The following is a 12,470-nucleotide window of genomic DNA, read 5'->3' on the forward strand; positions in this document are numbered from 1 at the left end:
TTTTTCAGTGTCATAAGTTTTTCATGTTCAGTTGAACCGACAGGTTTTTACTGATAGTTTTGTGATAGCTGTCACTTATGGCATACATACAGCTGGAAATGCATTTGCTCAAGCTGTCCTTGCTCTTAGACAGACTTTTTTAATGGGAAACAACAGTTACATAAGCCAATAAGTAACCACATTCCTTCTGCAAAAACAGTAGTTTAACGTCGAAGAGCACAGGAGTTGCTTGTCTACTGCTGCCTCGATCTGTCAGTGCCCACTGCCATTTACTGCTGGTATTGTACCGTCTATAGACTGTGACCGACTGACTCCCAGAAAGAGAGACAAAAACACTCGGACAGATGTTTGCACCTCCTGGCACTGGCACACACAAAACACACACCAGCTCCTGATCAGCTGATTGGATGTAAACGAAAGAAATGAGCCAAAGAAATCTATCAAAAAATAAACTTAACAAACCACAAGCTTAACTGAACAAAAAACCCTCTGACTTAACAAGCAGTCAAACTAATGAAAAAATGGACAAGACCCAGCTTGTCTTAACCTGGTTCTTGGGCCATGACAAAATAGGGGTAATGCACCATTTAACAGAAAATGTCAACATAACAGAAGAGCAGAAATACATGGGGTGTGGATGTCAGCGGGATCAGTGGTGTAGGGTGTGTGTGGAGGCTGAGAATGGTGTGTGAGCGTTGAGGGCTGCATTAAAGCTACTACAAGGAGTTTTTAACTAGTCACTGAAACTGCTTCAGGGTGCCTGAAGGTAAAGAGAGAGTGAGACTGAATTTTTGTCAGCTTTTACTCAACGTCAGACCTTTGGTCTTGCTCTTTATAAAAAAGTTGACTAAATGCAGGAAAATAAACAGTCCTTCCACTAAAAGGTTTTTAACCAGAATGATTAATTGCTTCAGACTAAAATACCAAACCCCATTTTCTATTTATGCTTTTTAGATCCACATGAAATATGATTTAATACATTTTAATATCTTTCTAATTTCTGAGCTCTAAACTGCTCCAGCATACTCTAGTTTGGAAGACTGAGGAAGAACAAAGTAACTTGGTGTAAAAAGTCAGTTAGCTAACAAGTAAACAACAGACACATTTCACTGCTAAATAATAAGTAAGTAACTAAATAAGTAAGATGAATATTTTTCTCATGATAAATGCTACATACAACAGCACCCTTTGCCTTCTTTATGATTGTATTTGTTGAAACAGATTTTTTTCTGTCACATTATAAAATTTTAATGCATAAATAATTTAAATGTTTGAATCATTTTCGTCTCATTACCGCCTGCCATTATCACAGGCTGGAGAAAGTGGCTACTTCCACATGCTGCTTATTGACATAGTTAGGTGTGGGAGGATTAATGATCCTGACTGGTCCATTTACACCATTTCAACATCTGGATACAAAGCACAACATAATAACAGTCTAACTCTATCTAATGCTTCTTGGTTGCATTTACAGTTAGCTTTTTCATTTTTTGATAGTTATCAAGCTACAGGAAGTAACTAATGGTAGTAGGGAGTAACTAATTTTCTTTTCAGCTTCCTTCTGAATGTCAGAACAGGCTCCTCTTGTTTTTCTCGCCACCTTCAACGGAAGATGAATGGACAGAGCAGCACTGATTGAGCTCTGCATGGTTGGCGGTGAAACATAAAGATTGATAGACCTCAGTCCTGCCAGATTCTGTCTTAGCTCCTCACATTTTTCTCTGCCACCTCACAAATTCTTACTTACTGTCTCTTGTACTGCCTGTTTTGTTCACTGTTCACAGCAGACATCACTTCCTTAGAATTCACTGTTTCTGAGTATAGTCTCCAAGTGATGGTTGGTTACATGCCAGTGTGCCTAGTAAGTTAGAGGAACTGTGCTGTTTTCCAGGATTTGTCTGGTGTTCATTTCCCACATTTGCCTCTCCTTTCTGTTTTGTTTTCTTTTGCCTGTCTCTCTCATTGGATGTTCCAGCCACACAGCAGGCATTGGCTTTGTTTACAGGCTGTTGTAGTAAGTCTTTGATTAACTAGGCCCTGGGGAGTTAATAGCTATTACGTCTAATAGGACAGTTAGTCTGGTCCCTGCTGGAGAGCTGGGGGAGGGATGGTTTATCTAACACACACACTTTTCTAACCTTGCAACAGGAAGTGATGAACCACAAGTCTTCCTGGAAGATGATTTTTTAGATTTGTTAAGTGTTGTTAACTGTTATCTGTGTGTGTTTGTGTGTGTGTTACAGCAACAGCTGGAGGAGGAGGCTGCTAAGCCACATGAGCCTGAGCGGCCCATATCACCACCACCCAGTGAGGCCAAGCACCGCAGCTTGGTGCAGATCATCTACGATGAAAACAGGGTCAGTAAATCTCACACACACACACACACACACACACACACACACACACACACACACACACACACAAACACAATCTTTGTCCCACCACTCGAGCCCAGGTTACCTTGCATTTGAATTTGGTTTCACTTGATCACATGTTCTGTGTTTTCATTACCATGTGTGAGTGTAAGAGTGAGAGAGCTGGGTGCTTTCCTCCTGTGGTTCAGTATTGTTTCACATCCGAGATAACAAACTGAACTAAATCAAGCTGCAACCTCCTCTGAATGTTATCTGTTGCCTGTAGGGATGCCCTGATGAGGAAATGTTCCCAGCAGTTCATAAACTCGTGACAACGTTGGTGTTACTGATTATGCTGGACATTTTCTAAGAAAAGATAGGACAAATGATGTTCAGTATATGTAGAGTGCTTACTTTGATCTCTAACATTAGATCTTATTCTTATTCTTACATTGAACAGAACTAATGTTACAGGATTGTTTTTTTATTAGAGGGGTCACAATTTTAATTCTAAATAGAAAATGATCGAAATGAGCTTTCAGATTTAATAATCAAAAGCAGGATCGTACTTTTGTGTATGTTGACCCAGTGGCAGGCATTAGAATAACTGTTCAGAAACAGTGAATGATTGTTCTCACTGATGGTCTCATTTGCTTATGTGACCTACATAAGCAAATATAGACAGTTTCATAACCAGTTAAAAACTCCTTGTGGATTGTTTAACTATCCTTTATATCATTAAGCACTTTCCTGTGACTGCAGCATTGTTGTGGTACCTGAAGTGAGACACTTCTTACAAGGAACCCTCTAGTTTACATCACATATTAGGGCGCAGGTTACCCACAAAGCCAACTTACCTAAAGGGGGGCTTGGTGGCTTTTTGTAGGTGAGCACTTGATAGTCTAATAATGACATAGCCGTGAGTGCTGAATACACATTTAAATTGAAAATCAAAGCAAATCATGACCTTAAAATTGAAAGTCAAATTGAATTGTGGATTTTGAGAATCATGACAACCCTGCTTATTATTAGGCTTCTTGTTGCCTGATCTGTCAAACAGGGGTAGGAGAATAAATCTGTTCTGTTATGTATTGTGATTATTTCAGCTAGGACAACTAGATGCAGCATAGATTTTGTTTTTATTCATTCTGTTGTACATTGTATTTACCAATGTGTTTATGCTGTCAGGTTCAGAGGTTTGGTCAGTGTTCAGGTTCAGTTTCAGTTCAAGTTCAATTATATGTGAAGGATGTTAATTTAAATGCTCACATTGTGGTGTGTGTACCAGTTTTCAGGGGCTATATTTATTTTGGCCTGACATTTTATATATTATTTCTTTAAGGCACCAGCTTGCTGAGCATGAGCAGCTAGATGTAACACTTTATTTCAAAAAGTGTTTTATTTACTGCTTTTATGTGTGGTATAGCACTGATGCTGATGAAATAAAACTCAGAGACTGACTGACATGTGATGTGTATTGTTGTTGGTAATAGGACTCATGGTATAAAACTATTTTCATTAATCTAGTGTCAAAAAAGCAAACAAAAATGGCAATAAATCGTAACTGGAGCTAAGTGTATCATCCTTTGTCAAGCCTAGCTTGGATTAGCCAAGTTAGCCTTTTTTTTTTTTTTTTTTTGCAAATTAGCACTAGCTTACACCTTCATGGTAATGTGTTGAATAACAGAATACTCACTTTTATGTCTCCTGTACCCCACAGCTGTTAGGCGATACTGGGGCTCTGTGTAATTACCCTTCCAGCAGATTTCAGTCTGTACAACCATATCCAGTTGTCAAGCAACCTTGTGTCAGGCTGTGATTAACCTACAGTGTTGGGTTTGAAATCTGACTCCTGCAGACAGCAGACACTTTCAGTTTAGAGTCGTAGCATCCATTGTCTAAGTATTGATAGCATGCTCAGACAGTGGGGGCGGCAGGCAAGTAATGTAATCAGCTCAAGCCTGAAGAGTGTAACATTGACAACACCTACTACCACGGCAAGCCTAGTCGCTTGGCAGGGTTATTTGGGTCTAACGTCAGTGATAGCACAGCTAGTGTCAGAGATGGAGACGGTCCCTGTAAGGTGAACCAGATTACACAGCAGGTGCACCTTTGAGCAAACCACAGAGTCCCTCATTTCACCATGACCACAGAACCATACTGTGTACTTCTTTCGTTCTGTTTTTCATTACATGTCAGAGACAAAGTGTGGATTACTCTCTTGTATAGTGTGTTTAGTACTGGGGCTCTGAAGAGACTTGAGGACATTTTTTCTTGGAGATCTGTCATTTTCATCTACTGCGTTTGATGTATTCTTCAAAAACCATTGTCAATAAAAGCAGGGGCTGCCACAAAGTATTCATCTCCTACCTGAGCCTCCCACTCCTCATTGTCAGACGAGGCAGAGCTCTTGCCTAACAGAATGAGCTACTAAAGGTCAACATAGCAGGCAAGATGAATCACACACGCACACTATAAGGTGACACAGATGCACACTGAAACAAATCTTTCTCTTATACCATCTATACTGGAGTATAGCAACTTAAACAATCTGTAAAAGACAAACAAAGCAGCTCAGAGATTATATCAAGCTATTTGGAAGTGTTAATTTAACCACAGCAATCATTATATGCTGCAGTGGTCTGTGCAGAAGATATGCACTGATTCTCAGTGCTCTCAGTCCCCCTAGTGGAGAAATGCGCACGTCTCCCTTATATTGGATTTGGCATTTAAAGCAGAGAACTTGTCTCACACTGTATCTCACCCCATTCAACCTCTTTGAACAAGCTCCCTATGGGAAACTAGGAGTAATGCTTAAACGTCACAGTTCAGAGGAAAATAGCACTTGGATGTTTTGAACAGCTTCTCAAGACACATTCAAGGCAAATCATCATTGAATCATAAAGCAGTGTAGTGTGTAGGGAGTGTATTGGCATGTTATTGAGCAAGATTCGAAACCCTGAACAGCTCGAGGACTGTTGTTATGACACCTCACTCTAACCTGCACACACATCCCCAGATAACCACCAGAATGCCCCGAGAGGCTGTTTTAAAGTGAGCACCGCGGCACAGGGAGTGTCTTTTATGACTTTCACCGCTACTGTCATGAGGCTTCACTAAATCACAGCAGCAGTTTTATGCAACAGCAGGATTACTGCAGATTGCTCAAGACTCATCTGAAAGGCTTGAAGTTAAAGAATGACTCACGGCTTACTCCACAATGCAGCCTGACCTCTGTAACACTTTCCACTTCCCTCTGACTAGCAGGATGTACTCTGGCCTACTGCCTTCCCCCCAACCCCTCTCTGTCTCTCACTCCAGACTTAACCACCTTCTTCAGCTATTTTCTAGTTTCATTCACTTTGAGTAGACACATGTGACACAGTTTACTCATTTTTATTTAATCTTTTAATCACAACAATATTTATTGTTAGTAATTAATTCCTAATTGATTAAAGGAGCAGTATGTAACACTGAGTTTTTTAAGTGTCTCATATCCTGATAAAATCTCTGAATGAGATTGAACACACTTTTGCTAACACTTTGCCACATACTTATGTCTCCATTGGCCAGATCACAAATATGATTGAATCAGTATTGGTAGGAGTGGGTAATATGAAAATATATACTATGCGGCACTAGAAATGTGTCCACTGGTAGAGATTTTGAGAAACGTTTCTGTCTTGGTGCATTTCAGTACATTTCTGTTCATTTCACCCTGACTACATGCAAATCAAATGTAAATGCACCTGACGTTGTTTGAAACTCCAGAAGAGGAACATTTGTGTACTTGAGCAGTTTACTTGCCACCTTAACAGTTTAGCTACCCAGCTAACAACTGCCTTTAGTCTAAAACAAATGCGTGGATATCATGAATGAATGAATGAGACAGAAGTTTTCACCCATACACTCCCCCAATGCTCCGAGCCGCTGGCAACATGGCAGAGTGAGCTAACTAGCTAATGGCAGCTACAGTTAGCAGTTACTCTGGTGATGTGCTGCACCCCATTTGTTTGAAGGTTGAATTTGACAGGTGGCCTTTCAGACAGATTGCACCTTTAAAGCTTACTGTTAAACCTGTGGTATGTGTTTGCGTGTCGTACACTATGTATATACTGTTTATTGGTGTATGTGTGTTTAAGCACCTGGCTATAATTACCCCACCCTCTGTGTGCCTGTTTGGAGCCGGTGTTCCTGCGGTGTCATCTGTCTCCTCTGGGCTCAGTGTCACCAGCTTTCTCAGACAGGGTTACAGCCCATTGTCAAACCCCGGGGATGGCTCAACTCAAGTTCACTCTTCTCATATTTGGGACATAGCTGTCACGGACATGAACACAAGAGGAGACAGCCCCACCGAGACTGCATTATCATAATTCTGTTGAGCTATGCTAAATCCTCATGTCTATGCTGTATTAAGAGGTTTTGGACCCTGTTTTTCTCTTCTGCATTTCCTTCAAAGGAGGTACCAAAGCTTTGTGGTGCTGTGATTTTAGGCACATACGAACACATAGCTTTATCCTCATAGGCTTGTCCCCAGTCTTCTGATATTCAATAGTTTATTTAAAGGGATAGTTCTTAGTATTTGAAGTGGGGTTGTGTGAGGTACTTGTCAAAAGTCAGTATATTACCTTCAGTGGATGGTAGTGGACAGAGAAGAGTACCAACCTAAGCAATGTACTGCTGTGGACAGGATCAGCAGCAAAATATATTTTAGCCATGTAAAAAAAAACAATATGAATTAATTATTCATCACTTATCCTTGCTGTCAGACAGCCTTTTCTGACAGAAAACCTCTGTTATATGAGCCAAATTTTGCTGTCCAGACTCCATTGCCAACCTTGGTAATTGTACCTTGCAGAAAACAGAAGTTGCTGGCCTATTGCTGCCTTGATTTATTTTGTGTAATTATGCAACTTCCGTGAATCTAAACTAATCCTTTAACACAGAGAAGTCACACAATAACACAAGCAGTCTGGTGGCTTTGGAGAGTGATTTTTGGCTTATATAACAATGTTGTCCCATTAGAAAAGGCTGTCTGACGCTAAGGTAAAGCGGTGAAAATATTCTAAATACAGCGTACACTTTAACTGAAGCCCATTAAAAAAAAATAATACATTTTTAAAAATGATTATTATTTTTTTTTAATGGGCTTTTTTTAGGTGGCTTAAACACATTTTGCTGTTGACTGTGTCCACAGCAGTACTTGCTCTCTGCTTCTCCAAACTGGGTGCATACCAGCCGCCGTCTACTGTAGGTAATACACTGACTATGGATAAGTACCTCGTACAACCCCCACTTCAAATAATCATGTGATCCACTGGGAAAAATGCCTTGTTGACTGCTGGCAGTGTCTGCAACAGTACTAAGATTTACAGCTTATAATGCCTCTGCCAGAGTAGCAGTCCTGTGTGTTACCACGGGGGGGCATAATTGAATTAATGGAGCCTTGGTCTCTGCCTGGGTCTTGTGATGAGGCTGTGTGTGTGTGTTAGTGTGTGTGGAGATGGATGAAGAGGGCAGTTACAAGACCAGCAGCTCTCTCTCTGTAATTATCCACACTTTGAGAGGAAAGGTAATATTCTGCACAGCTTCCTTTGAATCTCATCCATCCGCCACTGCTAAATTTGTCATTCCTAGTATTTAATGTGAAGCCATATTCTAAAGGTTTGGAGGACAGTATCTTTTAGTCTCCTTTTCAAATTTGCTTTAAGAATCATGGCAAGGAAATGAAGAGAAATCCTTGAGCCTCCCTAGTCCCCAAGGATGAAAGGCTGGTTTTAATAATTGCTGTTCATTAACTGCTCCTGTAGTGAGCCAGCTCTCTGAGGCAATACTCTGCAGTCTGTTACACCTACTCGCTGGAGAGGAAGCAACAGGAATGAGGAAAAACACAGATCAATGCAAAACGACTGAAGGAAGAATAATAGCATCATTTGCATTTGAATGGTATGCATAGGAGGGATGTCACGATTTCAGAAGTGTAGTAGTTACCAATATCATGGTTAAAAAAAACCCAAAACATTTATAAAAGTGAAATGTTCTAAAAGCTCTTCTGACCCTCTAGGACAAAACATTGAGGAGGGTATTCATTAAATCTGATGCAAATCACTGTCAAGGGAGCATGTCGCCAAAGTACAAAAGCATTTCTCCTACTGAACTTTAAATACAAGTTGAGCTCAGAGTGCAAGCAGTAGCTTAAATTTACTGACATGGTGACAGACCATAAGTCTGCAAATATTTATTTAAAATGATAAAGAGTCAGGACTGTAGCCTACTTATGTGAGCTATGGGAACATTATATCAGCCTAAACACAGCAACCTTTGAATTTAGCTTTCAGTTTCAATAATAGAAATCACTACTGCATATCTATTTAAAGAAGAATTTGAAAATGTAAATTACATTTTTCAGGGTGTAAAACCAATGATTTGTTGATCTTTACAAATCAAGACTCGATCGTCTAATAATGGCAGAAGTGTTGGTGAAAAAAAGTTCAAACTGAAAAATGGAATTGTGACCTTTAAATTGAAAGCCAAATTCAATTGTGGTTTCAGAGAATTGCGACACTCCTAGCATAAAGCCATTGCAAACTTGGTGGAACATAGTTGGCGACATAGTAATGTGAACTGTCTCAAACAGAAGTAATAGTAATGTGTATTCCAGAATAAAGATTTTTATTTTCTTTTTCTTTTTGATGAGTTGAGACAGACCTGTAGCTGTACTCGTCGCCATCTTCAACGTGTTCTTCTTCTTCCCTGCTTAATGGCTGAGTAGAATACTTGAAGGCATATATACTGTCTTTACGCTAGATATTTTTTTCATGGTTAATGTCCAATATTCCAGATTTCCAGCCATATAGATTACCGGACATATGTTTTTAAATAACCGGATAATAGCTTAAGTGTAGGTCTGTTTCTTTAAGTACGGGAGTGCACCTATAACAAGCACTTGCATACACGCCATGCTTAAATTGTGGCTGGTTTCAGGTCATTTCACCACTGTTCCTATACTAGTCAACTTTAACTGACAAACATGATCGCATGTTAGACTGAGTTTCTGAATAGTTAGTCTGCTATAAGCCTGACTCTGTCGAAGACAACTGGAAAAAGACACCTCTCACTGCACAAACTGTGCTCTGTCTGATCATGGTCATATAGTTTTGTGGTGATTTGATCCTCAAGCACTTAACAAAAAACAGATCATAATCCCATTACACTTTCTTTCAGTACTGTGGATAACGCCACTTGGCAGGATGTGCCAATTAAAGTCATTATTGCTAGTCCCTGTTTAATTCAGCTCTGTGTACAGCGTGCAGGAATTTCAATATTGAAAAGAAAATAATCACAAGTAATTGATTTTATTGGCATATTTCCCTCTGGACATTTTAGCTGCTTATATTTTCATCTGCCTAACAACTACATGTGATACCTGCAAAATAGAGGCATATGCCATACAGTTCCAGATGAATTGCATCCCCAGTTTCTTTGGTACTGTAGAAAAACGTTTTCAGAATTTTAGATTCATTTTGATACTGAAGCACTGGTTCTTGTGACATCCCTAAAATATAGTGTTTAATGTAAATCATCATTTTGCCTGGTGTATAATGGGAAAATGGGCACTTTAAAAAACAGGGGCCATGCCATTATTTGGCCTCGCTCACAGGTGACCCAGTTGGAAGCCCCGTGTTGAGTCAAGTTAAGCCGTGTGCGTGAGCTCCTCTGGGGTCTTACATCCAAGTCTGTTAGCGTGAGTCTCGTATAAACTCAGGAGCAGATCCCAAACACCTCCTGCGTTACCTTCACAGTGAGGACAGAGCGAAAGGGACAAGGAAGCAGCATGACATGGTGGGTGGTGAAGAATAAAGGTTGACACGCACATACACACTGGCAGGTTGTGTCTCTGTTATCAGCTCTGAAGTTTCTCCCACCTCTTCCTCTCTCCGTCCACTGTCTGTCCCTCCATCGTGTCTGTGAACGTGTCAGTCTCACTGTGAAGGAAATGAAGTGAGATGGAAGGCAACAGAGCATGTGGTGTGTCACAGAGGAGGGTCTGTTTGATCGATGAAGCGGAGCGAGTGTACAGAGTGGAATGAGAAAAAGAGTAGAGAGGGGGGTAGTCTGGGACACAGCTCACACATTTGTCTGCTGGAGCTAAATATAAATGTATGGAGGAGCAGAGCTGTAGAGAGGTCATCCAGACACACAGATGGGAGCTTTTCTGCTGCCCAGCTTCATGCCCCAACACCTCTCCTCTCCTACTTTATGGTCCCTGCCAGGATTTTTTGTTTTAAGGCTGATTGTTGTAGGTAGTGAGCTGAAGGTGAGATCTTTCTCTGTCTTTCATCAGTTGTCTCTTATGAGATAAGCACCAAAGCCCTTTAGCCCCCCCTCCACTCCTTTCCCTGTTCTCTCCCACTCACTTTCTACTCCACTCCCACTTGCTTTCCTGCCTGCCTGCTCTTTCTCTCTACCTCTCTACTCAGGGGAGGTGAGTAATCTTTTTTTTCTTTTTCTGGGAGAGGAGAGAGGGAGCCGAAGCAAGGAGCTGCGGCCCAGCTTGAGTTAAAAGCTCTAATAATAGTCGGTGCATCCATCCATCTCTTTATCCATCCATCCATCCATCCATACATCCATCTGTCCATCCAGCCGTCCGTCCATCCATCCAGCAAGCGGTGTTGTAGCCTCAGCGACCAAGTGAGCGTGCTCACAGCGTTGCCGTGGTGATGGCAGAGGTGCAGGCGGCCGGCTAATGTACTACTTCTGTTTGTGTTCCCTCACCAGAAAAAGGCAGAGGAGGCTCACAGGATACTGGAGGGACTGGGACCCCGGGTAGAACTGGTGAGTGAAGACTTTGATTTCATATTTCTCTTGTTGTATTTTTCTTTTTCCTGCTCTCACATCTTTGTATTATTCACATGTGGGAACATTTTATGTAAAAGTCAGGTTAGAGGGATAAAGGATGCTTCAAAGAGACGAGCAACACATCTGAATCACATGATGTCCCTCCAGTTCCAGAGTGCTGCACTCTTGATCAGGGTTTATATTAATATTAATAGTAATATAGTACTGATTACTGTACTTAAAGCTCCATTAAGCAATATTGAACATATTGATATTGAACGCCGAATAAGACAAAACATCAGGGTGCAGTGACAAATGGCTGCTATACAAACACAGAGAATAGAAAGTCAGCCCTGCAGAGCTTTACTGTTTTTACTTACATTATTCAGATGCAACTTCCCAGCCTACCTTTGTTTCCAATAATAATTTTTTCTCTCATAAATTTGCTTTCACATACTATATCTGCCCATGACTCTGGAACAAACTGCTGGAGGAGATCAGGCGGGCTAGCTCTGTTTCTTCTTGATAACACAAATTTGCTTTCTCTTGAATCAGTTATTCTTCTTGTCACTATTACTGTATCAATTTTTTAAGTTTTATTCATCTAATCTTTTTCCCCCCCGTATCTTTTTTGTTGACTTTTTGAAGGGGTTTTCCAGCACTCAGTGCAGTTCAAATAATACAAAACAAAACAGGACATTTTCAGAAATGTACCAAACCCTCATCCCCTCACCCTTCCCCGCTTCAAGTCGTGAGACATGTAAAGACAAGAAAGAGAAAAAATAAGAGAATTAACATCAGAAAACGGATAAATGATACAAGAATTCTACTTTTATTAATTATCTTGCTTTTATGTCTTTGTAAAGCACTTTGAAACTTGTTTTTGAAATGTGCTGTATAATGAAGTTATTATTAGGGATGTTCCTGGTGACTAATTTCCCTGTAGAGTATACAGAAAATTTCATTTAGACTCGTTGATTGTCTAATAGTTAAGAAAGCACTCAGAAAACAGTCAAAATTGAGCATTCTTTATTAACTGATAAAGTTAAATTTCATCTGGAAAAATACTGTGTGTGTTAAGATCCATTTGAAGCTCTTAATCAAATTCTTCTACAATCAAATTGTATTTTCAGTGCGGCTGAAATGTGTGGCACTTCTGCAAAACATGACGACAACTCATTAACTTTGTTGTCTTTTCACACTGAACAGGATCACAGTGTTGGTTAGTTAGTTAGTTAGTTAGTTAGTTAGTTAGTTAGTTAGTTAGTTAGTTAGTTA

The 12,470-nt window shown here is 40.2% G+C and overlaps 1 protein-coding gene across 1 annotated transcript in view; it reads left to right on the top strand.

Annotated features, from left to right (window-relative positions):
* Nucleotides 1-12,470, top strand: part of ncor2 (nuclear receptor corepressor 2) — a 147,176-nt gene that overhangs the window by 56,427 nt on the left and 78,279 nt on the right. Inside the window, exons 6-7 of the mRNA XM_084727921.1 lie at nt 2,244-2,357; nt 11,133-11,189. Coding sequence (XP_084584047.1) covers nt 2,244-2,357; nt 11,133-11,189 — 171 coding nt within the window. The remainder of the gene's footprint in view (nt 1-2,243; nt 2,358-11,132; nt 11,190-12,470) is intronic.

The sequence above is a fragment of the Lutjanus erythropterus genome, chromosome 10 (assembly GCF_056507025.1).
Source record: "Lutjanus erythropterus isolate fLutEry1 chromosome 10, fLutEry1.hap2, whole genome shotgun sequence".
Taxonomy (NCBI): Eukaryota; Metazoa; Chordata; class Actinopteri; order Lutjaniformes; family Lutjanidae; genus Lutjanus; species Lutjanus erythropterus.